At 43.0% G+C, this 26,019-nt stretch overlaps 1 protein-coding gene across 2 annotated transcripts in view; it reads left to right on the top strand.

Annotated features, from left to right (window-relative positions):
• The first annotated feature begins 328 nt into the window (after window positions 1–328).
• Window positions 329–26,019, top strand: part of LOC121697026 (gastrula zinc finger protein XlCGF26.1-like) — a 34,493-nt gene continuing 8,802 nt past the window's right edge. Inside the window, exons 1-8 of one of the 2 annotated variants that reach the window (XM_042078287.1) lie at window positions 329–475; window positions 1,572–1,777; window positions 3,216–3,317; window positions 4,196–4,285; window positions 5,105–5,215; window positions 6,703–6,826; window positions 14,096–14,777; window positions 15,513–15,559. In XM_042078287.1, coding sequence (XP_041934221.1) covers window positions 472–475; window positions 1,572–1,777; window positions 3,216–3,317; window positions 4,196–4,285; window positions 5,105–5,215; window positions 6,703–6,826; window positions 14,096–14,777; window positions 15,513–15,559 — 1,366 coding nt within the window. In that variant the 5' untranslated portion in view covers window positions 329–471. The remainder of the gene's footprint in view (window positions 476–1,571; window positions 1,778–3,215; window positions 3,318–4,195; window positions 4,286–5,104; window positions 5,216–6,702; window positions 6,827–14,095; window positions 14,778–15,512; window positions 15,560–26,019) is intronic. The other variant, XM_042078288.1, reaches the window with a different exon arrangement.

Raw genomic sequence — 26,019 nt, 5'->3', positions numbered from 1 at the left:
CAGGCTTTAAGCATACAATCTGGCTCTCTTAAGACTACTATTTCCTCTGCCCACAACTGTTTCAAAATAAATGTCCTCACTACAATAATTCACTATTAAATAATTTAACTATTTAAACTACTCAACTATTTAACTGTTTAGCCATTTCAACTGTCAGTTGTTATCAACTATGACTCCTGCCAACTGTTTCCAAAGTAAAAGTTTGTTTGGCATTTTATGTTAATATACAGTATGTTTATATTTTCATGCACTGGTAATTTCCTCGAAATTACATTTTCTAGTTTTGAAACTGTAAGCACTTCCTGCTCCTGTTGTGTAACCTTTCACCCGGATGTAGTTTCTCCGTGTTTAAAAGTTGTCAAATCAAGTTCTTCTCTGGTTGTACACAGAGTCTAGTCTCGTTAAAAACTAGCCTAAATATACCTGGTTTGCTTTTAAATTTGACGTGAAACGGAACCAGCAGCGGTCAACATGGGTAAGATTACACCGTTTTATGTAGGCAAGGCCCATTGACGTTAGGCTTATGACTGGTAAATGTATCTTATCTTAGCCGCTGTCGGAATGTGTCAGGGCAGAACAATATCAAAGTCTGGTTTAATACTGATAAACATGCACTAGCATTTTAAGGTTAAAGCCAATGCAGCAGGACACGCTTTCAATATTATATTGTTCGGCAGACAAATCATAAGCGAGAAGGGACGATGGAAATTTTCTGAGGATAATGTCAGGGGGTCCGGGGGTTTCTCCCCAAGACAAAACTAAAAGAGATGGTGACAGCTAAACACGCCATTTGAACGTTAACACAGTTTTCGGAGGGACAGAAATGTCGTCAGAGAAAGCAGCGCCCGTCTTCTATCTGACTCGCATGAGGTGAACATTGCCTACCTGCTATCACTTCACTGCTTGACGCTACCCCACACGGAGAAATATCGCACGTCAATAGAGGGCACCCGTGTTTTTTTATTGTGTTAATTCTGGGTTACCTCTTGGTGAACGAAGATGCAGATCATCCCCCGAATTCGTATGTTTGCGTTCACTCCAGCGAGAGTGAAATAAATGTTTCAAAAGCTGTGTCATTATAGGCCCCTGTTACAACAAGATCGTGACTTGCCCATTAACCTTTTAATTTAGGCTACAACAGCGTAATTTCGAGTAGCCTAGGTAAAACCCATGTCTGTATATCACTGGGTTATTAATGCATGATAGGCCTACGCTATAATATATTTGTAAGGAAATGTAAAAGACATAGGCCTAGATTAGGTTAATGACAGAATTTTACGCTCAAACTCAAAATAAACTTTTGAAGCCTGCCTCAGTAAAGCGTTTTTGCAATGGTCTTGCATAGGTTATAGCCTACCAGCTTAATAGTGTCAATTTAAAGACCTGTTATTTCCATTTTTTGATTAGATTAAATTCGGGCTAGATTCCACGCTACTAGTCCCCTATTTCTCTGTTGAATTAACTGCCCCTCTCCGGCCTCGCAGAGTGCCCCCTACCCACCCTGGGCTAGATTCCACGCTACTAGTCCCCTATTTCTCTGTTGAATTAACTGCCCCTCTCCGGCCTCGCAGAGTGCCCCCTACCCACCCTGGGCTCCCTGCGGCTCCTGGTTCCTCCGCTGCGTCTGGTAGCCGCCTACGTGTGGCAGGTGACGCGGAGAGGGGACGTGATGCAGTATGGGATTCTGGCAGACTTCGTCTCCCTGGTGATGGAGGCGGTCCCGGAGCTGCTCAGTCCGAAGCATGCAGTGGAACTTATTCTGGGTCTGCGAGCCAGGGTAGGAGTTCTGATTTAGAACAGGAGCTAGTGCGGATGAGAACCACCTGGCTACCTGCTTGAGGCTGTGCATGTTGTCTGTGATTACCAGGCCTGCTGTGTGTCCTGTTGTCTGTGATTACCAGGCCTGCTGTGTGCATGTTGTCTGTGATTACCAGGCCTGCTGTGTGCATGTTGTCTGTGATTACCAGGCCTGCTGTGTGTCCTGTTCCTGTGCATGTTGTCTGTGATTACCAGGCCTGCTGTGTGCATGTTGTCTGTGATTACCAGGCGTTTCTGTGTGTCCTGTTCCTGTGCATGTTGTCTGTGATTACCAGGCGTTTCTGTGTGTCCTGTTTCTGTGCATGTTGTCTGTGATTACCAGCGTTTCTGTGTGTCCTGTTCCTGTTGTCTGTGATTACCAAGCGTTTCTGTGTGTCCTGTTCCTGTCCATGTTGTCTGTGATTACCAAGCGTTTCTGTGTGCATGTTGTCTGTGATTACCAAGTGTTTCTGTGTGACCTGTTCCTGTTGTCTGTGATTACCAAGCGTTTCTGTGTGTCCTGTTCCTGTGCATGTTGTCTGTGATTACCAAGCGTTTCTGTGTGCATGTTGTCTGTGATTACCAGGCGTTTCTGTGTGTCATGTTCCTGTGCATGTTGTCTGTGATTACCAGGCGTTTCTGTGTGTGTGTGTGTGTGTCTCCTGTTCTATTCTGAAGGATGCCCCTCGCTATGTTGTCTTATACTACCAGTCAAAAGTTTGGACACACCAACTCTCCAATGTATGTTTTGTTTTTTTCTTTATTTTTATTTATCAGAGTAGGTCGTTATTATTATAAAATAGCCCACATGGATTCATGTTGTAAGCAAACAAAAAATGTAAATAAAGCTACATTTTCAATATTTTAAATTCTTCAAGGTACAGACCTTTTTCTCAGTCTCTCAACCAACTTGATATAGTCAGCTGGAATGGATTTCCAACAGCCTTGATGGATTCCCCATACATTGTGAGCATTTGTGAGCTGCTTGTCTTTCACTGATGTTAATTGAAAAGAATGAAGTTGGCTTTAATAATATCAATTATCGGCAAAGATGTCACAGAGGTAAGCAGTGAAGAATATGAAATGTGGCGCATGGAAATAATACACAGTATTTCTAGTGAAATGTGGTGCATGGACAATATAATATATTTCTAGAGACCTTTGTCTTCTGTCATACTTTGGATGCTGTAGGTATTGTTATACAATGTAGGAAAAAAGCAATCAAATAAAAAACTATGAAAGTGTGTGTGTCCAAACTTTTGACTGGTAGTGTATGTTCCTGTTCCATGCTGTGTTCATGTGATGTCCTGTTCCATGATGTGTTCTGTAGGATGTCCTGTTCCATGTTGGGTTCTATAGAATGTTCTGTTCCATGCTGTGTTTCATAGCAACTTCATGTGTTGTGTTCCCTGTTGTAGGTGGTTCTAGAACTGTGCCGTGGGGATCATGCTGTAGCGTCTGACGAGCTGAAGCTCCACCTGGACAGCATCCAGCTGCTGCTGCCCACTCTCAGAGCAGAGGTGACCAGCAGGGGGTGCAGTTACCCAGCACACATACTGATGACCAGCAGGGGGCGCAGTTACCCAGCACACATACTGATGACCAGCAGGGGGCGCAGTTACCCAGCACACATGACCAGCAGGGGGCACAGTTACCCAGCACACATACTAATGACCAGCAGGGGACACAGTTACCCAGCACACATACTAATGACCAGCAGGGGACGCAGTTACCCAGCAGCACACATGCTGTGACCAGCAGGAGGCGCATTTACCCAGCAGCACACATGCTGTGCTAGTGGTGACCAGCAGGGGGCGCAGTTCCTGAGCAGCACACATGCTGTGCTAGTGGTGACCAGCAGGGGGCGGAGTTACCCAGCAGCACACATGTTGTGCTAGTGCTGACCAGCAGGGGGCGCAGTTACCCAGCACACATGCTGTGCTAGTGGTGACCAGCAGGGGGTGTAGTTACCCAGCATCACTGCTAATGAGGCCTTTAGGCTGATTCAGACTGGGTCTGTGACGGGAGCGTGTCAGCAGCGCGGCGCAGGACCGACGCTGTTGGAAGAGTTTCCATTGAAAACAGAAAGTGATGAGATGTTTTAATAGGCAGAGAGGTTGACGCAGCGGCATTATGTTCAACGGCACGCACAAGAGCAGGCCTGCCACTGCACCGAGCAAGGCGTAGGGGTGGTGTAACATGCGTCAGGTCGCTAGGAGTGGTGTAACATGCGTCAGGTCGCTAGGGGTGGTGATTGTATTTCTATTGCAGTTTCCTCCATCTGTTTTCGCTGTGATTTTCGTTGTTGATACAATTTAAGTGTATGGCTAGGTTTTTACATATTTTTTTTAAAGAGGGGAAGAGGGTTGACTGACTGTAAGGGCTCTCTGTTGTTCAGGATGGCAGCCTTGGTGATTCAGAGACTGGCTTTATGAAGCTGGTTCAAACGCTCCTCGAGGACTCCGAGGAGAGAAAGAGCTTCTTCCAGGTGAGAGCCCTTGCATAAGCTAAACACACAGGGCTGGACTGGCCATCTGGCACACCGGGCATTTTCCCGGGGGGGGAGGGGGGGCGGAATAAACGGGCCATTGTTATATAGACTAAAGGAATAGGATCCAGAATAAAGGACTATGATCAATCATCAAAACATTATTATACATAATACACAGTAGGCGACACATGGCCTAGCCATTAGTTATAATTATTTAATGTACAGAAACATTATATTATTATAATTATTTAATGTACACAAACATCAACATAAACAAACAAACATCAACATGCACACCTTTTATTTGGCCATGCAAAACGCAAACATCACAATTGCCCAGACGTCAGTGCTACGTCCAAACCTATATGATTTCTTATAGTAGCCTACTGTAGGTTAAAAGAAAAGTTTAAACGAAAGGCGTGGTTGTATTGTCCACGATATTCACAGAGTAGCCTAATTCAGTCCAGAGCAAGGTTGAAATAACTGATGGAATATGCAATCTATGCTGAACCGAACCTAAAACAGCATGTTAAGACATTTCACGCATTTCAACCTACTTTCTGTGGAAATTACATAAAATATTGACCTATAGCAAAGCCTAAAAATATTATGAACATGGAGTATTCCCAGTTATTGACCCTTATAATGAGGTCATTTGAGAGCTCTCGAAACATGAATGAGCATGTTAAAGTTGGCATGGTAGTTGATGATGATTCCAGCATATGCAGATCTTTTCTTGGTCTATCTACTGTAGGTACTTTCTGCTGTAGAGTTAGAAATGACTGGCCTCTGCTGTAAAGGTGTGTGTGTGTGCAGGATGTGTTTCCGGATGTGTGTGGCTCCCGTTACGATGAGGTGCTGCAGGTTCTCATGTGGGACTTCCTCAGGAGACTGGAGAAGCTGCTGCCAGTCCCCGATCTGCTGCAGGTCAGTCAAGCCCAGATACATAGTGATCATTTACATGCTTTAGGATTAGACCAGATACATAGTGATCATTTACATGTCTCTTTAGGATTAGACCAGATACATAGTGATGTTCATTTACATGTCTCTTTAGGATTAGACCAGATACATAGTGATCATTTACATGTTTTAGGATTAGCCCAGATACATAGTGATCATTTACATGTCTCCTTAGGATCAGACCAGATACATCCACATTTAAACCAGCACACCAGATACATCCACGTTTAAACCAGCACAGACCAGATACATCCACATGTGTCGTAGCTGACTGTGTTAAATCTTGTGTCATGGCTGACTGTGTTAAATCTCTTGCAGGTTGTGTCGTAGCTGACTGTGTTAAATCTCTTGCAGGTTGTGTCGTAGCTGACTGAGTTAAATCTCTTGTGTCGTGGCTGACTGTGTTAAAGCGATGGTTCGGAGTAATTTCACCCTAGGGTCCTGTGCACCATGACCCCGAGCCACCCTCCCAGAACCTTTTTTCCCTTGGTCGAACCCTGGTCGAGTAGCGCTGTCAGAAACTAATGACGTTCTGCAGTCGTAATGGAACCAACTTTTATCTCGTAAATGACCCCACTAATAATGCCCTGAATGGTACGAAACTTCTGCAGTAGTACAACTATGACCTTTAGTCCAATAACGAGGCATTAGAAAGTTAGCTATAGCAAAGCCTAAAAATATTATGAACATGGAGTATTCCCAGTTATTGACCCTTATAATGAGGTCATTTGAGAGCTCTCGAAACATGAATGAGCATTTTAAGTTGGCATGGTAGTTGATGATGATGATTCCAGCATATGCAGATCTTTTCTTGGTCTATCTACTGTAGGTACTTTGTGCTGTGGAGTTGGAAGTGACTGACCTCTGCTGTAAAGGTGTGTGTGTGCAGGACGTGTCATCAACGTTTTTTGGTATATCCAGTTTTTAATATTTTTTTCCGAAGTGTTTACAACTTAGTGTTAACTAATAATTGTTGCAAACTGGACTACGAACAAAATATTAGTGCATTCCTGGATCTACATCCTTATGCATGCTTCCTGCCAAGACTTTTACGGGCTTTTCCCAAATCACGGAAGAAACGTCGACGCAGCGGTATAGTAGCAGATGCAGAGGCAAGTGTTATTTAAATAAACTCCTGGTGCACTTACAAACTTTCTAATGCCTCGTTTTATGAGTAAAGAACAGAGTTGTACTACTGCAGAAGTTTCGTACCATTCAGGGCATTATTAGTGGGGTAATTTACGAGAAAAAATTTGGTTCCATTACGACTGCAGAACGTCATTAGTTTCTGACAGCGCTACTCGACCAGGGTTCGACCAAGGGAAAAAAGGTTCTGGGAGGGTGTTTGGCTCAAGGTCATGGTGCAAAGGACCCTAGGGTGAAATTACTCCGAACCATCGCTTTAAATCTCTTGTTGGTTGTGTCGTGGCTGACTGTTAAATCTCTTGCAGGTTGTGTCGTGGCTTGATGGCTCTGCTGCGTTGGCCGCTGAATGCACTGAGTGCATCGCCCACCCTGAGAATCTGAAGGCCTTAACCCAGTGCACTGAGGTCCTCGCTCGCCTGGATCCTCCTAGTAGGTGCTTTAGTCAGACATCACCACGTGTCTTTGTTAGGGGGTATACATCACTATGTGTCCTTGTTAGGGGGCAGACATCACCACGTGTCCTAGTTAGGGGGTATACATCACCATGTGTCCTAGTTAGGGGGCAGACATCACCACGTGTCCTAGTTAGGGGGTATACATCACCATGTGTCCTTGTTAGGGGGCAGATATTACCATTTGTCCTAGTTAGGGGGCAAATATCACCATGTGTCCTTGTTAGGGGCAGACATCACCACGTGTCCTAGTTAGGGGGTATACATCACCATGTGTCCTAGTTAGGGGGCAGTATTATATTAATACACAGGATTAAGTGTTATAATCCCTTGTGCCAAAATCCAAGGTAAAAACACATTCAGAAGCCCCTGCCCAAATTAACTTAAAAAAAGTACGCTAACCACCAATCTGCCAACCAATGGTCACAAACACAAGACAAATGGCCCATCTAACAGCAGTATACAGTAGGCAGCATGTCATTGGGGTTATCAAGTAGGCATTCACCAATGTTTCGTTAAGTTAGGCCCACGACACCTCATGAAGGCTTAACAGTGAAACCAGCGTCCTGGAGACACTCCCCTCCATGTTGCCACCATATTACCACATTGAAATATCCAATATATATCCAAAATACTCTTAACTAACCTAGGCATGGTCTTGGTTGGTTAGGTTGGTCCGTCCTGTTGATGCGGACTGAACCATAACCCTAAAAACCACCAACCAACCACCATCGACCCAGGCACGGTCCGTCACAAACACAAACAAATGAGTCAGTTAGCTTACCTTAGCTTGCGCCCCATCACAAACACAAAACAAATGAGCCAGTTAGCTTACCTTAGCTTGCGCCCCATCACAAACACAAAACAAATGAGCCAGTTAGCTTACCTTAGCTTGCGCCCCATCACAAACACAAACAAATGAGCCAGTTAGCTTACCTTAGCTTGCGCCCCATCACAAACACAAACAAATGAGCCAGTTAGCTTACCTTAGCTTGCGCCCCATCACAAACACAAACAAATGAGCCAGTTAGCTTACCTTAGCTTGCGCCCCATCACAAACACAAACAAATGAGCCAGTTAGCTTACCTTAGCTTGCGCCCCATCACAAACACAAACAAATGAGCCAGTTAGCTTACAGTACCTTAGCTTGCGCCCCATCACAAACACAAACAAATGAGCCAGTTAGCTTACCTTAGCTTGCGCCCCATCACAAACACAAACAAATGAGCCAGTTAGCTTACCTTAGCTTGCGTCCCATCACAAACACAAACAAATGAGCCAGTTAGCTTACCTTAGCTTGCGTCCCATCACAAACACAAACAAATGAGCCAGTTAGCTTACCTTAGCTTGCGCCCCATCACAAACACAAACAAATGAGCCAGTTAGCTTACCTTAGCTTGCGTCCCATCACAAACACAAACAAATGAGCCAGTTAGCTTACCTTAGCTTGCGCCCCAGCCCGCTTCATTTTTCAACTCGCCGGTTTTACACTTGGCCTTTGCGGAACAAGGTTTATCCCCCTGACATACAAAGTTAATTTGCCTAACCCCTTAACTAGCTGCTAATGAATTGAATTCTCTCCGTTTATCCTCAATTGCCGCTGCCAAACATTTCAATACCTGGTTGTGACGCAACGTATACCGCCCCTGGGTGAGAATGACCTTGCACCCTGATAGGATATGGTGGAGGCTGCCCACACACGAGCAAAGTATGCATTTATCATCCTCACCAAACCATTTACTTAAAGCCTGTGTTGCAGGTTAACCACCACTGTTGATTAATGGGTACATAAAGCACTCAATATATGTATCATTTTTAAAATGTCTCTAAATGGTGTTAAATGCCAGTTTTTGTTGTTTTTAGCATTAGCGGGTTTTTTTTTGTGCAATTCGGTGATGACGTCACTTTGGGGACTACATGATCTGCGCTTCATTCATTTCAATGCATTTCAATGGACATCGCAGTTACTTTCAACATAAAGTTGGTATATTTACACTTCGAATTTCGTCACAGCATTTATATCACAGCTACCCTATGATATACCAATGGTATTAACGGTGCCTGATATCAATTTAGTAATTTTTCTGAATTTCGGGAGGTCTCGTTTTGGAGGGTATGTTTTACATTCATTCCTATGGGAAACGGTCGCGGTTACACTTTCAACATGAAGTTTGTATATTTACACTTCGAATTTCGTTACAGCATTTATATGACAACGACCCTATGGTCTAACAAAGATAACAATGTCTTACGATTTTAGTTTAATGCAATTTTCTGAATTTGAGAGGCCTCGTTATGAGGCTACATAATCCACCTATTCAGTTCAATGCATTATGCTTTTAACGTTACAACACTTTTTTTGTTACTGTCAGTTAATAGCACCGAGTGAAAGTCAACATTTTCTTTATATCTAGTGATAGTGATCATGTCGTTAGGCTACCGGGCAAACTTAGTCAGAAGATCAGAATATAAAGCATCATGATAGCTAGCTATGGGCTAACTTTTTAGTCCCACCTGTGAGCCACCCCAGTTGTTGCAAGCTTCTAGCCGCCGCCTATTAGGCTGGTCGTGTCTTCAGCATGAATATTTTCGATAACTACTGCTCGTGATTGATTGCCATTGACATCGTCAGGGTACGGCTTACCAAAGAGGGAGATAATATGGGCAAGTCGCAGTTTTGCAGGTGCTTGTGTGGGCTGTGCCGTCCCGATGGAAACTGTGGTGGAGAGCTGCAGTAACTAGGGAAGCGAGTGCATTTTGGCCGCTGGTCGAGGAGCTCCCGCCGTGACCAGCATGATCTATCTAGCTATCTATCTACCTGTCTATATACATATCTAGGCTATCTATAGACTATCTATTTATCTATAATCTGCGCTATCTACTGCTGAATCCCTTACTCGTCTCTCTTTACTCCTCTCTCGTTACTCTCAAGGGTCTCAAGGTGGGCTTTGGTCTGTAGCCTTCCCAAGGTGACGTAATGCAATGCATTGTGGGGTAAAGGAGAATCACTTCAAACGCATGAAATAGTACCTGCTTTTTCGTATTATATTCCGTTTTGTGATACCCAACAACATCAAATACAATGGATAACAGTTTTAAATGTTTATTACCAACAAGCAAATTGTGCAAATTCGTTGGAAAATGAACCCTGCAACACGGCCTTTAAGCTCTAGGGAGATGGGAGCACATCATACGTAGCACCAACATAAATCTAATCCTACCAGCTTCCATGCCCCATAGATCTTTCCATGTAATCAGTCTTTTTTCCACCCCTTCCCAGTTCACCCACTGGCCTTGTTTTGCCTGCGACACTGCCATAGTACATCTTACAGTCTCCTCCTGTCTATGCATTTCCTCCACTACCATGTTCCTCTTTTCTCCTGCAGAAGCCTTGCTCCCCCCCCCCCCCCCCCCCCCCGCCCATGCTACACATGGCCCATTACATCCCTATGCCTCAAAGCTGATTGAGCGTGCTTAACTGCATGTTCTGGGTTCCACTTCCTCACTGCATTAACTGTGGGTTCAACCCTCCTCACCACCGGGTCCTTGGACACTGAGTAAGAGTCATTTCCAATCTAGCCTTAGCACACTTAAATTCGTCTGTCAGACTAGATATTGGCAACTCTACAATGCCCTTCCTATACAAGGCTACACTGCTCAAGCAGCGTGGGACTCTAAGCCATTTTTTGACAAAGGAGTTGATCATTTTTTCCGTCCTTTCTACATTTGACAGAGGAACTTCATAAACTCTCAATGGCTACATTAGCCAAGGCAATAAACCAAACTGCAGACTTAAGCTTACCTGGCAGCCCTGACATGTCAATTTTTGCAATACCTTGCCCTGTCTCAAGTCTTCAACCTGTGACTTGTCACTGAGGCTTGCCCCATACCACCTTCCCAGACTCTTCACTGGTTTCTCCACAACTGTGGGCATCACCTCTTTATTTATAGCAAACGTCTTATCTATTACCTTCCCTTTAACAATTGAGAGACTCCTAGACTTACTTGGCTTTACCTTCATTCTGGCCTATTGCACATTGGTATTTAACTTATCCAGCAACCAGTTGGTGCATGGAAAGGTTGACGTCATGTCGTCCATGAAAGCCCTAATCGGGGGAGGCGTGGCCCTCCCTGCAACTTCTCCCCGCCCACTACCCGTTTTGACGCCCTAATAATGACCTCCATTGCCATTGTAAAAGCAAGTGGGGAGATGGTACATCACGCCATGATTCCTATCTTGAGCTGTTGCCACCCTGTGGTGTACTTAGCTGTAGTAAAACCTAGTTGAATATCCAGAAAGTATGCTTCAACTAGACTTTTAATGCTACCTGGGATTCTGAAATAATAAAAGGGCTCCCACAAAAGACTATGTGGTACTGATCTAAAAGCATTAGCCAAATCCAAGAACACAACGTGCAGGTCCTCTCACGCTTTGCTAACTGAATTTGGTGCCAAATCATGCTGGTATGCTCTAAGCACCCAGAGAAGCCAGGGATTCCAGCTTTTTGCACCGTGGTATCAATTAGTTTATTCCTTTCAAGATAACTTGTCAGTCTCCGTGCCACAACACTAAAGAAAATCTTCCCTTCAACATTCAGTAGACTAATTTGCCTAAATTGATTAATCACCACTGCATCCTTTTCTTTGGGAATAAATATTCCCCCATCCCTACACCATGCCTTGGGAATACTCTGCCTTTTCCAAACTATTTTCATGAATTGCCATCGAAATCTTTAAACATCTGGTGCACTCTTATACAACCGGTAGGGCACTCTTATTAGGTCCCTGGGCTGAAGAGGCCCATGCACATTTTATTACTTCTTGCACCTCCTTCCACCTTGGTGGACTATTGTCACATTGGCTAGTTAATTCACCAATAGGTGGGATATCAGCGGGAAGTGACCTCTCTCTGAACCTCTCCCTATCTTTGTGCACTCTCTCTAAGTACTTCTCAAGCTTCTGCTTAGGTTCCAAGAGACTACCACTCTGCTGCATTACGAATAACGACTTAACAAATTTAAATGGGTCTTAATAGAATCCTAGTCAAGCTCGTGATTTCTTCTTCCTATTTTTCCTAATATTTTCGGCTCTTCTTAGCACTGCCAACCGCTCCCTCACATCTGCCTGTACACAGTCAATATCTTCCTTCTCATCATCTGTAGCTTTTCTCCACTGCTTCTTAAGCTGCCTCCTCTCCTTGAGGAGTTCATCTATCTCCTGCTGACACCTAGATTTGAGTACCTCATGTTGCCGTTTCAATAATCCCAAATCTTTCCTTACCATAGCTATAAATAATGTCTTCCATTTTCTCTCATTTGCTTTCAGCTGTCCCCTTGAGCTGACCCAAGATGCTGACCAAATCACTATTAACATCTTCCCATATTCTACCTTCTGCTGCACCTGGCCACCTGACCCCAGGCCTATGACCATTAATCTTCGTTTGTCCAAAACCCGAAGTGCTTCCATATCGAACTTCTCAAGTTATTAGGGCTCATCACTCGTCTTTCTCATGTCGCACAGGTTGATCGCGTTGTCCTCCATTTTTTGGCAAAACACCAGCAGCACAGCAGCCGATTGAAAAAGGTGTTTCCGGTGCGTAAAATTGGTGGGGATTTTCTTTTTAGCTTTCGCAATGCCTACTGCACTTTAGGAATTATTTTCTTTTTCTGCTTGTTTGTGGGTTTTGTTACATCTATCTTTTTTATTTGTTTAATTCGTTTAAAATGAAGTGTACATATTTGGTTAAAATCGATTCCCTATTTTAGATTTCGAAACTTGTGTTGGTTGGTCCAATCGATTGTGCAATCGATTTTCGAACGTAAAGTGACAGCCCTAATCACCATGTGTCCTAGTTAGGGGGCAGACATCACCTTGTGTCCTAGTTAGGGGACAGACATCACCTTGTGTACTAGTTAGGGGGCAGACATCACTATGTGTCCTAGTTGGGGGGCAGTATGTGTCCTTGTTAGGGTTTGTCCTAGTCAGGGGACGGATATCACTATGAGTCCTTATCAGGGGTGGACATCACAATCGTATCCTTGTTAGGAGCCAGACATCATTGTTTCCTAGTCAGGAGGAAGACATCACTTCATGGTGTTCTTTGCCTCCGCCTTGTCCATTAATTCCATATTTAACAGGATACCACTGGAGTGGAAGTTTGACGAGGCGCTGTGTGTGTTTCCCTTACTGGAGTTTTTAAAGTATATTTTTTGGGTGGCATTTATGGCTTTAATTAACAGGATAGAGGAGAATGACAGGAAGTGATTGAGAGAGAGATGGGGTGGGATCCGGAAAAGACCACGGGGCGGGAATCGAACCCGGGTCACCGGCGTACAGTGCAGGTTGTTACGCCACGGCTGGGGCCACTGGAGTGGAAGTTTGACGAGGTGTTGTGTAGGGCTGTCACTTTTGTGAAAAAATCCTGTTCCATTTTTGAGACATAAGTGTTCATTGAATCGATTGTAAAATCGATTTTTTTATGTCTAAAGACGTTTCCATTTTCAACGCCAATTATAGGCCAATACACAAACAACTAACAGGCATTAGGACGAACGTAAAGAGGGCGCTTGTAGACGCAAGCCAGCAATATTTCTGATGACTTCACTCAAAATGAATGATAACTCAGTAAGCCGACTGCCAAAGTGGACTGCCATTACATCAGTGACATGACTGCAGGCTTCAACGTAGCTGTGTTTTTGTTTACAATTAGAAATGTCAAACAAATTTCGCCTACGTAGAACTCGATTGCACAGTTTGCGTAGCCTACCGCTTTGTTCTTCTCCATAGTTTGATATACCAAAAATCTGAAGTACTTCCACATCGAACTCCTCAAGTTATTAGGGCCTATCACTCGTCTCTCTACATGTCGCACAGGTTGATCGCGTTGTCCTCCATTTTTTGCCAAAACACGAGCAGCACAGCAGCTGATTAAAACAGCTGTTCCCGGTGCGTAAAATTGGTGGGAATTTTCTTTTTAGCTTTCGCAATGCTTACTGCACTTCGGAATTCTTTTATATTCTTATATTCTTGTTTGTGAATTTTGTTACATCTATCTTTTTTATTTGTTTATTTCGTTTAAAATTAATAGTATAAATATTTGGTTAAAATCGATTCCCTATTTTAGTTTTCGAAACTTGTGTTTGGTCCAATCGATTGTGCAATCGATTTTCGAACGTAAAGTGACAGCCCTAGTGTGTGTGTGTGTGTGCGTGTGTGCGTGCGTGTGTTTCTCTTCCTCGGTTCCCAGGCGCCCCCACAGTGCTGGGGGGAGTCATCGTCTCCCTGCTCCACACCGGACCACACAGGACTGCCACCAGGGGGCAGATGGGCAGCACCACAGGGGAGCAGATGGACAGCACCACAGGGGGGCAGATGGGCAGCACCATGGGGCAGATCCGTAGCACTTGCCCTACACAGCATCTACATCTGGCTAAGGGTCAGCCCCCGAGTGACCCTCTGACCTCTGTGGAGGTTGTCCTGGAGACAGTTACCAAGACCACATGCACAGAAACGGAGCTGGGGACGAGTTCAACTGAGAGAGAAGCAGAGGAGGAGCCGGGAGGAGGACACGGGGCAGGGGAGAGGCAGCAGGGAGGTGTAGAGGAGGTGGACGTGGAGATGACCGAGAGCAGTGGCTGGGTGTCCGAGAGGGACAGGATGAGCCAGGGTCAGTCAGGGGAGGCAGAACTCCAACAGGAAACACACGGGCAGGGTTCCACCGCCACTTCCTGTGTGGATGCAGAGCGGGCGACTGGTGGGACTGCTCCTGACTCCGCTGTCCCGGTCGGCTGGAGGAGGTCACAAAGGAAGCCAAAGAAAACCTGGAAGGTCAAGGTCATCCACGCACAGGTGCAGAGGACAAAGGTCAATACCCAGGAGTTAAAACATGGCCGCAGTTTGAAGTCAAAGAACGTCAACTCCAGTGAGAGGTACTGAAAAACATGGCTAGTTTGTTTTGTGAAAATGAGATGGTGAAAAAGTGAACTGTTAAAGGCACACCAGGCAAGCCTGATGCTTTTTCTCTACGAAACTCCCCCTAGCGTCTGTACGTGTCGATACGTGTGCGAACCCTCGCTCGGTCTGAAGCTCTTTTCCTTTTCTTTGCGTCTTCCGTCAAGGGTTTTCGCTGCTTCTTCGCCGGCTCTGCCATTATACACACGTTTGCAACAATCTCTAGCGTTTCGTTAGCCTGCCTCTGTGCTGTGGATGCAGGATGTAAACTGATCTTGCTTCCCACGATATCTGAGACTTTGTGAGGCTGAAGGTTGGCGGGTATGATACACTGAACTTGCAAGCGGGATATTCTTCCTACAGGCAGTAGGGGCAAGCGAGAGGGTCTTCTCCCTGTAATGAGTCATTTAACCATATACCGACTTACCAAGATGGTTAATTAACATTAAAAACGTTGCCTGGTGTTCCTTTAATGCTGGCTTTTTCTACTGAGACCACAAAAGTACACTGAGGTACCAAAGTGCACAGAAATACTTCCTGTCTTGATAGCAAGTAGCCATGTCTTTTAGTAATGCCATATTACAGTAGACCTGCATCTCATTTGTATGCGTCTTGCTCTGTCTCACTGTTGGTGTGTGTGCATGCGTGTGTGTGTGTGTCCTGTGTATGTGTCTTTGCTCTGTCTTACTGTTGGCGAATCTTTGTTATTACAGTTCAGTCGTCGGCCCCATTCGAGTATCTGGTGGGACAAACTGTTCAGGTACATTTTGATATTTTTGATTTAAATATTGTCTATGAATGAAGCCATCAAAGCATGATTGTAGATCTGAAATGTTCTTAAAGGTGCTCTAAGCGATCTTGGGCATTGTCACTTATTTTGACGTTCAAACAAAACCGAAAGCTAACTCGGGGTTTCCCGCAGCACTTTGCAGTCAAGGCAGCCACCTTGGCAAAACAAGCCTGCCGCCTTAACTATGTCGTCAAAAAAAAAAAAAAAAATGTGTTACTTTGTCCTGTTTTCTCCCTTTCATTCCAAACCGTGACCAACGCCAATCTCCCTTCTCCGCAGAACGCATTAAAAAACTAGATGTACCGTATAGCGGTACAAAATATGACCGCCGCTCAGTCCTGTACATCCATTCGGCGAAAATAAATCATATTAATGAATGTCATCTTCTACTCCATCCCCCACACTTGAAACTTTTGTGTATGCTTGATTGGAATGTGTGTTTGCGGGCCGCACACAAAGTAGCCTACTGGCGCTGCAAAGGTGAATAGATTTGTAGCACTTGCCAAAAAATTTGTAGCATTGTTATAAAACCTTTAAAATATCTAAACAATCACAAGTAGGGCAGTTCATCACAGTCCATCCATTGCAACTGGACTGATGAAAGGTACACCTGTAGGCTACATTGTATTTGGGCAGAAGCAGAAGATAGCAGCATAATGTATTTATTATTAAACAAAACAATCCCTGTCAGTTCCATGCAGTTTTCAACAGCTATCAAGAAGAGAGGTCATGTCATGGATTTTTGTGAATGTTTCTTCTTCTACATATACATAAGTTTAGTCATCTAGTTCATATGATATTCAGCTTTATTGTCAATGCACAAATTAAATACCAGTAGTCTAAAACAAAATGCCGTTTTACCCAGTGGTGCAAATAACTGACATGTCCAAAAGGGCCTTCATGAAATGCGTTGCTAGACTGTTCATACACATTTTAATGGGCCAAGTTGAGGAGCTACTGTCCGTTATTGTTTGTGCAAATAATATGCTGATTCATGTTCCCTTGCATTTTGCAACTATGAGGTCCATATGGTTAGTCTGGCTTTCGCCAGACCAAGCTCATTCTTTTAAGAAATCGAAAAGGAATCGCCGGCAGATCAGGCTGAGTTCACCCAGCCTAGTCCATGGTAGGCGCCCGATAGAAATATTGTTTCATTTTACGATTGAGATAGGCTATCCACGCACTGGCGCCCCCCCCTGCGACGTGTTCGCCCCCGGTTTCAGAGCTATTCTAAATGCAAAAATGCATAGAGGGAGTTATGACAAAACCGTGACTGTTAACAAACTATAAGCTATATAAGGTAGGCCCTATGCTAGGCCTATTACACAACATAAATTGTCACTAGGCTATGCTGGCGACCCAAATAAAATCTCCTTTGAGAACCAATGGCTTACAGTATCAAGCGGACTTAAGCTGCCACCTCTTGGCGAAAAGTTAATAGTTTTGCATATCAGTAGTAATACATTTCACGCAGCTGTGTGAATCACGGAAAGCGACACTTCTAAATGGAACCCAACCCACTGTACAGTAGCTCAAGGTCTGTGGCTAAAGCAGCCATAATGAAAGCGTTTGGATACTTCACACACACGTGTGTTTTAATCGCATAGACTACTACTACCAAGCTGGAATCAAAGCACATCGACTCCCCTCTCACACCCTAAACACGCACTTCGAACAAACAAAAAACGTCAGTATCACGGTATAGCCATAGGCAAAACTGCATTGGACCGGTGTAACGTTGGTACTAAATCATCCATCGCAAAGAATGATTTTTGTAGCACGTGCAACAAATATGTGTAGGTACAGCCCTGCCCTGGATACATCTCTCAACGTGTGCTCTAAAACATTTGGCTTAAATGAAGATGTAGATCACTCTTATCACAGGTGCGTTAATAAATCTACATTGCGGCGAGTTGACACAAATTATTCACTTTGACGAATTTATGTAGTTTCAGTCCTAGTTACTTTACTTTGAGCCATGCTCTTCCCTACTTGAATCACCTTTGAAAATAGAAGACTGAAGTAGCCTATATGAGTGTTTGGGAATGAACGTTGACTCAGATGGTTTTTGAGACTTTGAGCTAAATGTCCCAGTCTGGTGAGATGACAGTCGAAAGATGCAATTAGTGCTGTTATCAATTTTCTTGGTAGCCTATAACCGCATTTATGGTTTTCTACAAATACATCAATAATCAAATTGGCCTCAATCACTCAACCAATGCTAACGGTAACATTATTATGACCGCCGCTAGCGAAGCGGTCATATAGGGATTGTCAATTCCCCCCCCCCAATTTGGTGGGTATGTAGCCCCACTAGACATTTACGGAAAAATTTCGTTTCGTCCCCGGGGGCCACTCCCCAACCCCCCCCCCCCCCCCCCCGTGCTGGGCCCCCGAACCGCAAAAAAAAACAGTTTTTGCTAAATAACTACCTGAACCGTGGCACTGAGGATGAAGAATCTTTTATGGTATGTTGGTCTCAAAGGCCCACATCAACCTGGCCCATAATCACTCATTTGTGATTTGCAACCCCCCCCCCCCCCCCGGTAAAAAATGAAAATGCAATATTATTCTGCTTTAATCGCCCCTATCTTCAGTTAAGATGCTGCACCAAATTTTATGTGTATGATTGACCTGGCATTCTCTGGGGGTATGCCAAGTTTCGTAGAATTTCATCCATGGGGGGGGTCTAAAAAAAATTAGGTTATGTGTACATTTAGTGACTGTACACTCATTGGCCTGTAGATGGCGGTGCACACATATACACATGCACACACACAGGCACCCACATACTATCGGTATTAGAACGGCCGATACATAATTACAAATTCAGTAGGATTAAAAGAAAGCCAAAATAAATGTTCATAACCATGGCTGCATTTCCAGGTATTGGCGATAAGTAGTCGTTTGTCCACTAGATGGTGCATCGTTGCAGTGAGACGTAATTTTGTTGGAAGTTAAAAGTGGGTTGGAAAAACAATGGACGCTTCCTACAAGGATTGTAGTTTACCGCAGAGAACGTCTAATAAGGATAGGACGGTGTTCACATGAAGTGTAATTCCCATTTCTTCTTGAAGCCGAAATAAATCTGAGGATGTTTATCGGACATGCTTGGTTAACTGCAGGTATGTTAATCTTATGATATCAATAAGGACCTAGGTAATGTTACCGTTGGCGTTGGTTGAGTGATGGAGGCCAATTTGATTGACTGCATTTGTAGAAAACTATAAATGCGGTTATACCAAGCAAATTGATAGCAGCACTGTAATTGTATCTTTCGACTGTCATTTGTTGCACACATGCTACAAAAATCATTCTGTGCAATGAAAGATTTACCAACGTTACACCGGTCTGATACAGTTTTGCCTATACATGCGTGAGCCTGAGACGCCTGTTTATTTTGTTTTAAGTGCGTGCAGGGTGTGAGAGGGGAATCGATGTGCTTTGATTCCAGCTTGGTAGTTGTAGTCTGTGAAATTAAAAAGCACTTGTGTGTGAAGTATCCAAACAATGACACCTTCATTTCATTATGGCTGCTTTAGCAACACACCTTAAGCTACTGTGTAGTGGGTCTCATTTAGAAGTGGCTACTTCATTCGCGCTTTTCTTGACTCATGGAGCTGCGTGAATTTCCACTGAATTATTTTTGGAATCTGATCCCTTATCATACCTGTTCATTCTTACTCGTTGCTCGACTTATCGTGACTAAATTCAAGATGGCTGCTAACGCTAAACTTCGTGAAGATACTGTCTGTATAAATCGTCTTGTAAGTAAACTACCAGTGCTTTTTCAAAGTTCTCAATGTCTCGTTTTAAATGTCAGGGCCCTCGGAAGTCTACCAATGAAGTGTGGAGATACATTGAGCCTCGTAAATGGGTGTAAAACAGTGATTTATTTGCATGGCTAGCCCGATGCCGAAGCACCACTATTGAAAAAGCTGTTGGTAGCATCGGCTAACTAGCGCCAGATTTTGGAGTGCAGGGGACAAGCCGAGATGGGCTATGAGACATACGTTCACACTCGGTATCATGTTTCAATACACTTTAGGTCAATATCACACCGGAATTCTCCTTTAAATGTCATGCAGAAATCATCCTACCCTTATTAGACGTTCTCTGCGGTAAACTACAGTCTTGTCCTTGTAGGAAGTGTAGTCTCTTTCCAACCCACTTTAGATTAACTTCCAACAAAATTATGTCTCACTGCAACGATGCGCCATCTGGTGGACAAACGACTATGTGACGCCAATACTGGAAATGCAGCCAAATTATTATGATGAATATTTTTGGTTTTCCTTTAATAGTTCTCAGTAAAAAATTCAAGTTTTTGCCTGAAATTGCACTGTGCCTATTTACAAGGGCATTGTTCCCACCTCTTTTGGGGTCAACCATCAAGTGCTGGACCTCTATAGAAAGCTGAGAACCTGTAGCTTTCGTAGGAAGCAGTCAAGATAACTGTGTCATGTACTGACAAAGAGCTACAGAGGCTAGAATATAGTTTTTTCTTTCTGCCGGATTACAAGCATCTCTGAACTGACCACATTTCAGCCCTCTAGGTCACTTGATATCCCTTAGAAACTGAGCCCTAGCACCAGGTCTTGTGAAGCTGTGTGCAAAAGTTGATCAATATAGAATGAAAATATGAGTGCTTTAGACTATTATTTGCCAAGGTATGACCATGCGTTTTGTAAAATGCCTATGGATACTCCCCATAGGACTTTTTGTAATCCAAAATGCATACTGACAATCAAATGCTTACTGCACATGAACCCCTTTGTGTAGAAGCATAATCCTGGTCTCAAATGAACGGTAACACTCTCGGTGTATAGATCAGGACAGACTTGCGGAACAGGCTGCAGGGCAACAGACTGACAGCCTCCATGAAGATAAGCATTAAAGGTAACACAGGTTTCTTGTGGACTATTTAGATTGTATGGCAGGTGTTCTGATATAGACTGACTACACAAAATATGGAATAATTACAAAAAAGTCTCTATTTTTGAATTTACTTTGTTGGTTCAATGAGTGTGTATAAGAGACTATACATCTGTACAACTAATATTGGATAATACAACATGAAGATTCAATTTCTATGGATTCTTGTGAATATTTCAGTACCCAATATGAGGCATCTACTTATTGTGCTGCAGCCAGAAGTCAGTGTATCACCAAAAGCAGGGGAGGGGGGCATTTTGGATCAAATTTAATTGAGACATAATAAAATTAATCTGAGAATGTAAAGTACTATACAGATTGTACATGAAAAAAGTTGTCATTTTTAGATTCCCAAGAGTCAAAGCTTTGAAATGGTGTATAACATTACTATGCTACATAGCAATATGGTGCATACAATTGATTTAGAATGTTGGGGGGAGGGGGTAACCGTCCCGCCGGCGGGACACTGAAAGTTATTTGAAAGTTATTAACTCCATCCCCATCATCGAACTTAGGCTATATGACCAATATCTTTGAAATTTAACGGTCTTGGTTTTATTAGTGGGCATGCCTCAGACATGCCGGAAGTGGCTCCTGATGAAATATCTTGCTCCGCCTTAAAGGAGAACTTGGCAACTATTTCAAAGTAATAAACCAGTTTAGAAATCATTTGGATGGTTAAATGACCTGTTCCGGTGAAAATGGTGACTTTTCCCGCTGCCCCTAGCGTCCCCAGGCGGAAAACCAACCTTGCAACATTGAGACTACCGTCCCGGAAAGAGAAGTGAGAAACAAGAAACTTGTTTTAAATCGTGTTTCTTACCTTGTAACATCCACATTGTCTACCGAACTTATGCTAACCGTTTTGCTAGCTTGTAAACAAATCCATGTGCTTTATCATTACCTTTTTCCACAGTTTGAAATAGCATAATGTACAATTTCTCCAGCAGAGGAGGAAATCCTGCCAAGTTTCCCTTTAACAATCTTTGGTAAAACAGTGCAATTACCGGAGGAGTCACGTGGGACAGCCGAGCAAGATGACGGCACATTAGAGCGGTCCAGAATAGTCACCGAAATAATGTAATATATCTGTCAATATCTCCTCATTTACGACTTCAGCAATACTTCAGTAATACTTAATAGTTCCTTCGACAACTTATCCGTCAAATATACATTATCATGGCTTCGTCTAAGTATTTCAAAGGTACACGTGGAAAGGCTGCCATGGAGACTGGTGGAGCCCAAAAAGCCCTGAGCAAAATGTTAGCTTGGAAAATCTTTTCAGTGAAGTGAGTAAAATGAGCTCTACGCTGAACGCAGTGGCTTCGGACCATAGGCTTCGGACATATCAACTATTAAAACGACTACAACGGAACTGAAAAATGCTGTAAGTGCCATTCAAGCGCGGCTGACTGAGGCAGAAACGCGAATATCCTAAGTGCAGGACACTACTCAACAGTTGGTTGGCGACCGACAGGTGCACTGCAAGCGTATAGACACGTTATGGAACCGTGTAGAAGATTTAGAAAACCGAAGCCGCCGTAACAATATTAGGCTGCTAGGTTTGAAGGAGGGCGCCGAAGGAAACAACTTAAAGGCCTGCATTGAAAGGATTTTGTCTGAGGGCTTAGGTATGGACAGTGACAGTGAATTTGAGATTGAAAGGGCACATAGATCTCCTGGATACCGTCCGGAGGACAACCAACCACCACGTCTAATTATGATTCGATTCTTACGTTCATCTGCGAGAGAGAGGGTGCTTAAGGCAGCGAGAGAGAAAAGGGGAGCAACATGGAACGGATGCGCGCTCTCATTTTTTCCTGATATGACCAAGGCAGAAAAGCCTTTGCTTCGGCCAAACAACTACTGCATGCCAAAAAAGTAAAGTTCACCCTCGCATTTCCTGCGACACTACGATTCACGTGGAATGGGAGGAATAAAAAGTTTCAAGACGCGACGGAGGCTGTCAAGTTCATTGAGCAACGAATAACGGAGGGCGCAGCTGATGGAGAAGACGATATTGTTGAAGATTAGCGTAGGCCTACAATGACAATTATCACTAATGGAGAGTTTGAGAAAGGTATGGTGTGACTGGACGGTTTTTTTTTTGTGTAGTTATCTGAACCTAGGGAAGCTGGACGTCCCTCAGACCAAATCAGATGTTCTTTTTGTTTTGCTTTCTTTTACCGCCGTCATGCAAAAGATTCTTTGGACGCCGCTATTTATGGATTTCCGGCTCCCATTGACTTACATTGAACACATGTAAACAAAACGTCAATTATGTGCTGAAACTAACGCCGCTGACTTATGAAAACCACCATTCCACTTTGATACGAAACTACATAATTGTACATTTATACAACAAAAATCACAGAATTTGGATCAAGTAATGTGGAGAAATCTTATGCAAAGTGTCAACCCCTAACAATGTGCCCATTGCCCAAATTTATGGTCGACTAATGTCGAATGTCAGAGTAATGACATTGAAAAAGGTACCTTAATGATACACTTTAATTTATAAAGGTACGAAGTATAAAAAGAAAAACACAATTTATCAGATGGATTACCCAAATAATTTGTAACAAAGTACAACATTTATTCCCAGAACTATAATGGGTGTTAAATATTCCACAACCACTAGATGGCAGCATGACACAGCACATAAAGTACACCTACGTGTCGCTGCGACCTGAAGGATGGCGTGGTTGAATATCCACTTCTGCACTTCGGGTCTAATAGCGGGTGAATTGTATGACCACCAGATGACGCCATTTCACTGCACCTCGGGCCTAATAGCTGCTGTAACTTCGTTTAAGTAATAAGCCTCGAGGAGCCGACGGTTACACTTGTTTTATGGGCGTTGTTAGCCACGCTGCTCAAGCCGGGTAGGCTACAGAAGAAGCCAGTAGGCTACAGTCGCGTGTGTTTGTGGTGATTTATTCCATGTATTAACAAAATAATAATGTAACATTAAAAAAATAGCCTACATAGATAAAAAAAAAAAAAAACTAAATAATTACACCAAAAAAGTAAAGAAGCTTTATCATTGATATATAAGCTTACTGAAAAATCAAATATAGGCCTAGCCTACAATTGTGTTGCACAGACAATATGTCCTACAGATAATCACAACAGTAAGAACATAGGCTAACCTAAGTCATGACGACACGAGGGCTTAAGTCTCATGTTGGCCTATGACTACGTAGCCTAGGCTACCAAGCACGTCTGTGTCTGCGACAGTGAAATAGCTCCAATATTAATTGTGTCGCCAATAAATATATGCTAACATGAATCTCATCAGTCACCTATAGATAAGGGTTAGGCTATAACATATGTAGGCTATAATGTAAAAATAGGGTCATATCATATAATGTTGACTTATTAAGATGGGGGAGAGAGCTGGACATATTACACTGAACTAACTGTTCATTGTTGAAAATCAATCAAAAGTTTGTAGTTGATCCGGATGTCATTAGTCGCAAGGACTGTTAATGGGTGTATCCACAATTGGGACCTTGTTACAAGTTGGTCTTTCAGCTGCTAATGCAATCAGTGGCCGTCAGAAAACATGTTAGACAACTGAGGAATGAGATGCCACACATAAAATGTACAGTCAAACAGAACCCACAAACATCAATGGGAATCAACCAAACACTGCAGGGAACCATGTTATTGTCAATCAGCACTCTGCCATGCTAAATCAGACCCTGCTTATGTTTGTGCAGAGCAGAACAGATATTTGTAGATATGGTGCAGGACCTGTTAAGAGAGATTGGCAGCTCAGTCTCCCTCATATTAGTCCCTACGGTGAACGATGTAATAGCATAGTGCTGCTGCTTCTGATGTGCAAGACAAGACAGGGTATATATTCATAATGTGACAGGCAGCATGTATTTATCATTATGTTACAACCTCTGCACAACTACTATTGATGTTAGAAGAACAAAACAATACATCTTCAAATGTTCATTGCTTATTACATGTGTTATAAAAACAAAATCCTTGTCTGCTTTCTGTGTTTTTGCATGCATCTGTCTACAGGGGTGTAAAGACATATTTGTTCACCATGCACTTAGGCTGTTCTGAGTCATTGTTTGTATGTTATAGTATTTGTTGATTTCCATTTATTGCCCATTGATATTGCATTCACATTATTGTTTATTATTGCTATTCTCCTTATTAATGTAGTGTCACCAACATTTAAAATAATATCATCTGACATTGTTATTCATAGCCATATTTATTCTGCTCTTATAAGGTAATACAGTGCACATATTTATATTTCATTTATACTACTCTAAACCACCTTCTGAAAATCAACTGTATAGTACTGCACCATATTTCTTGACCTGTCTCACCACCTGCTTATACTGTAGGCTACTTACACCACCTTACTTACAACACTTTGAAGAGCCAAAAACAAAGCTCAGCACACCTGTTCTGTGCATCAGCAAAGTTGGAGGGTTAATTTATGAACCATCACTTCTAGCTGAAACATCACTTCTAGTAGGCTACATGTGATGTGTAGGCTAGAATAGAAGTCTTTATTGTCCACTACTGGGGAAATTCATCGGCAACACTTTATTTTAATGTGTCGCTGTTACAGTGTACCTACATGTACCTAATTAGGTACAGTGGTACAACCTGTGTAATAACATGTACTATCAGGTACTGTACTATCATTGTACTTGCATTATGTATTTGTGGGTACCTACATAGGCTGTAGTTGTTACATTGTAATACTGAGTGCTTTTACCAAACTTTGCCAATTTGCCTACATTTTCATCAGAGGCAAAGAGCTGACCTGAGACCTGCTGGATGGGGTAAATCTGGTCATGATAGATTTGATATACAAACCATTCTTAGCTCCAGTCAAGGCCTCATTGTCTTCAGTGTACATGTAACAGCTGTGCTGCTACAACCTTGTTACTCTTTGATACAGTGGAATAAACCTATTAAGTGTACCAGTTAATTACTTACATGCACATATGACATGTATGTTGTGTCTTCAATGTCTTGGAACAGGTCTACTAATTCACATGTACTGTGTGGTGTAACAGCAGACACGTTTCAACACATCAATTACAGGATGCATGACATCATTGACAGGATGTATATAATATGTACATGTATATGTACAAGTACTTAACTGGTACACTTTATTTGAATGGGTTCATTCCACTGTATCAAAAGAGTAATAAATAACACAGTTGATACATGTACTACAGTATGTAGGGTAATGGCAGACATGTTCCAAGACACCAACAAGGAGCACCCAAGAGCAAAAAAACATGTACACTGAAGACAATGAGGCCTTGACTGGAGCTAAGAATGGCTCGTATATCAAATCTATCATGACCAGATTTACCCCATCCAGCAGGTCTCAGGTCAGCTCTTTGCCTCTGATGAAAATGTAGGCCAATTGGCAAAGTTTCGTAAAAGCACTCAGTATTACAATGTAACAACTAAGCTTATATGTAGGTACCCACAAATAC

The sequence above is a fragment of the Alosa sapidissima genome, chromosome 22 (assembly GCF_018492685.1).
Source record: "Alosa sapidissima isolate fAloSap1 chromosome 22, fAloSap1.pri, whole genome shotgun sequence".
Classification (NCBI taxonomy): Eukaryota; Metazoa; Chordata; class Actinopteri; order Clupeiformes; family Clupeidae; genus Alosa; species Alosa sapidissima.
The sequence above is the reverse complement of the archived record's forward strand: the minus strand, read 5'-3'. Positions and strand labels throughout refer to the sequence as shown.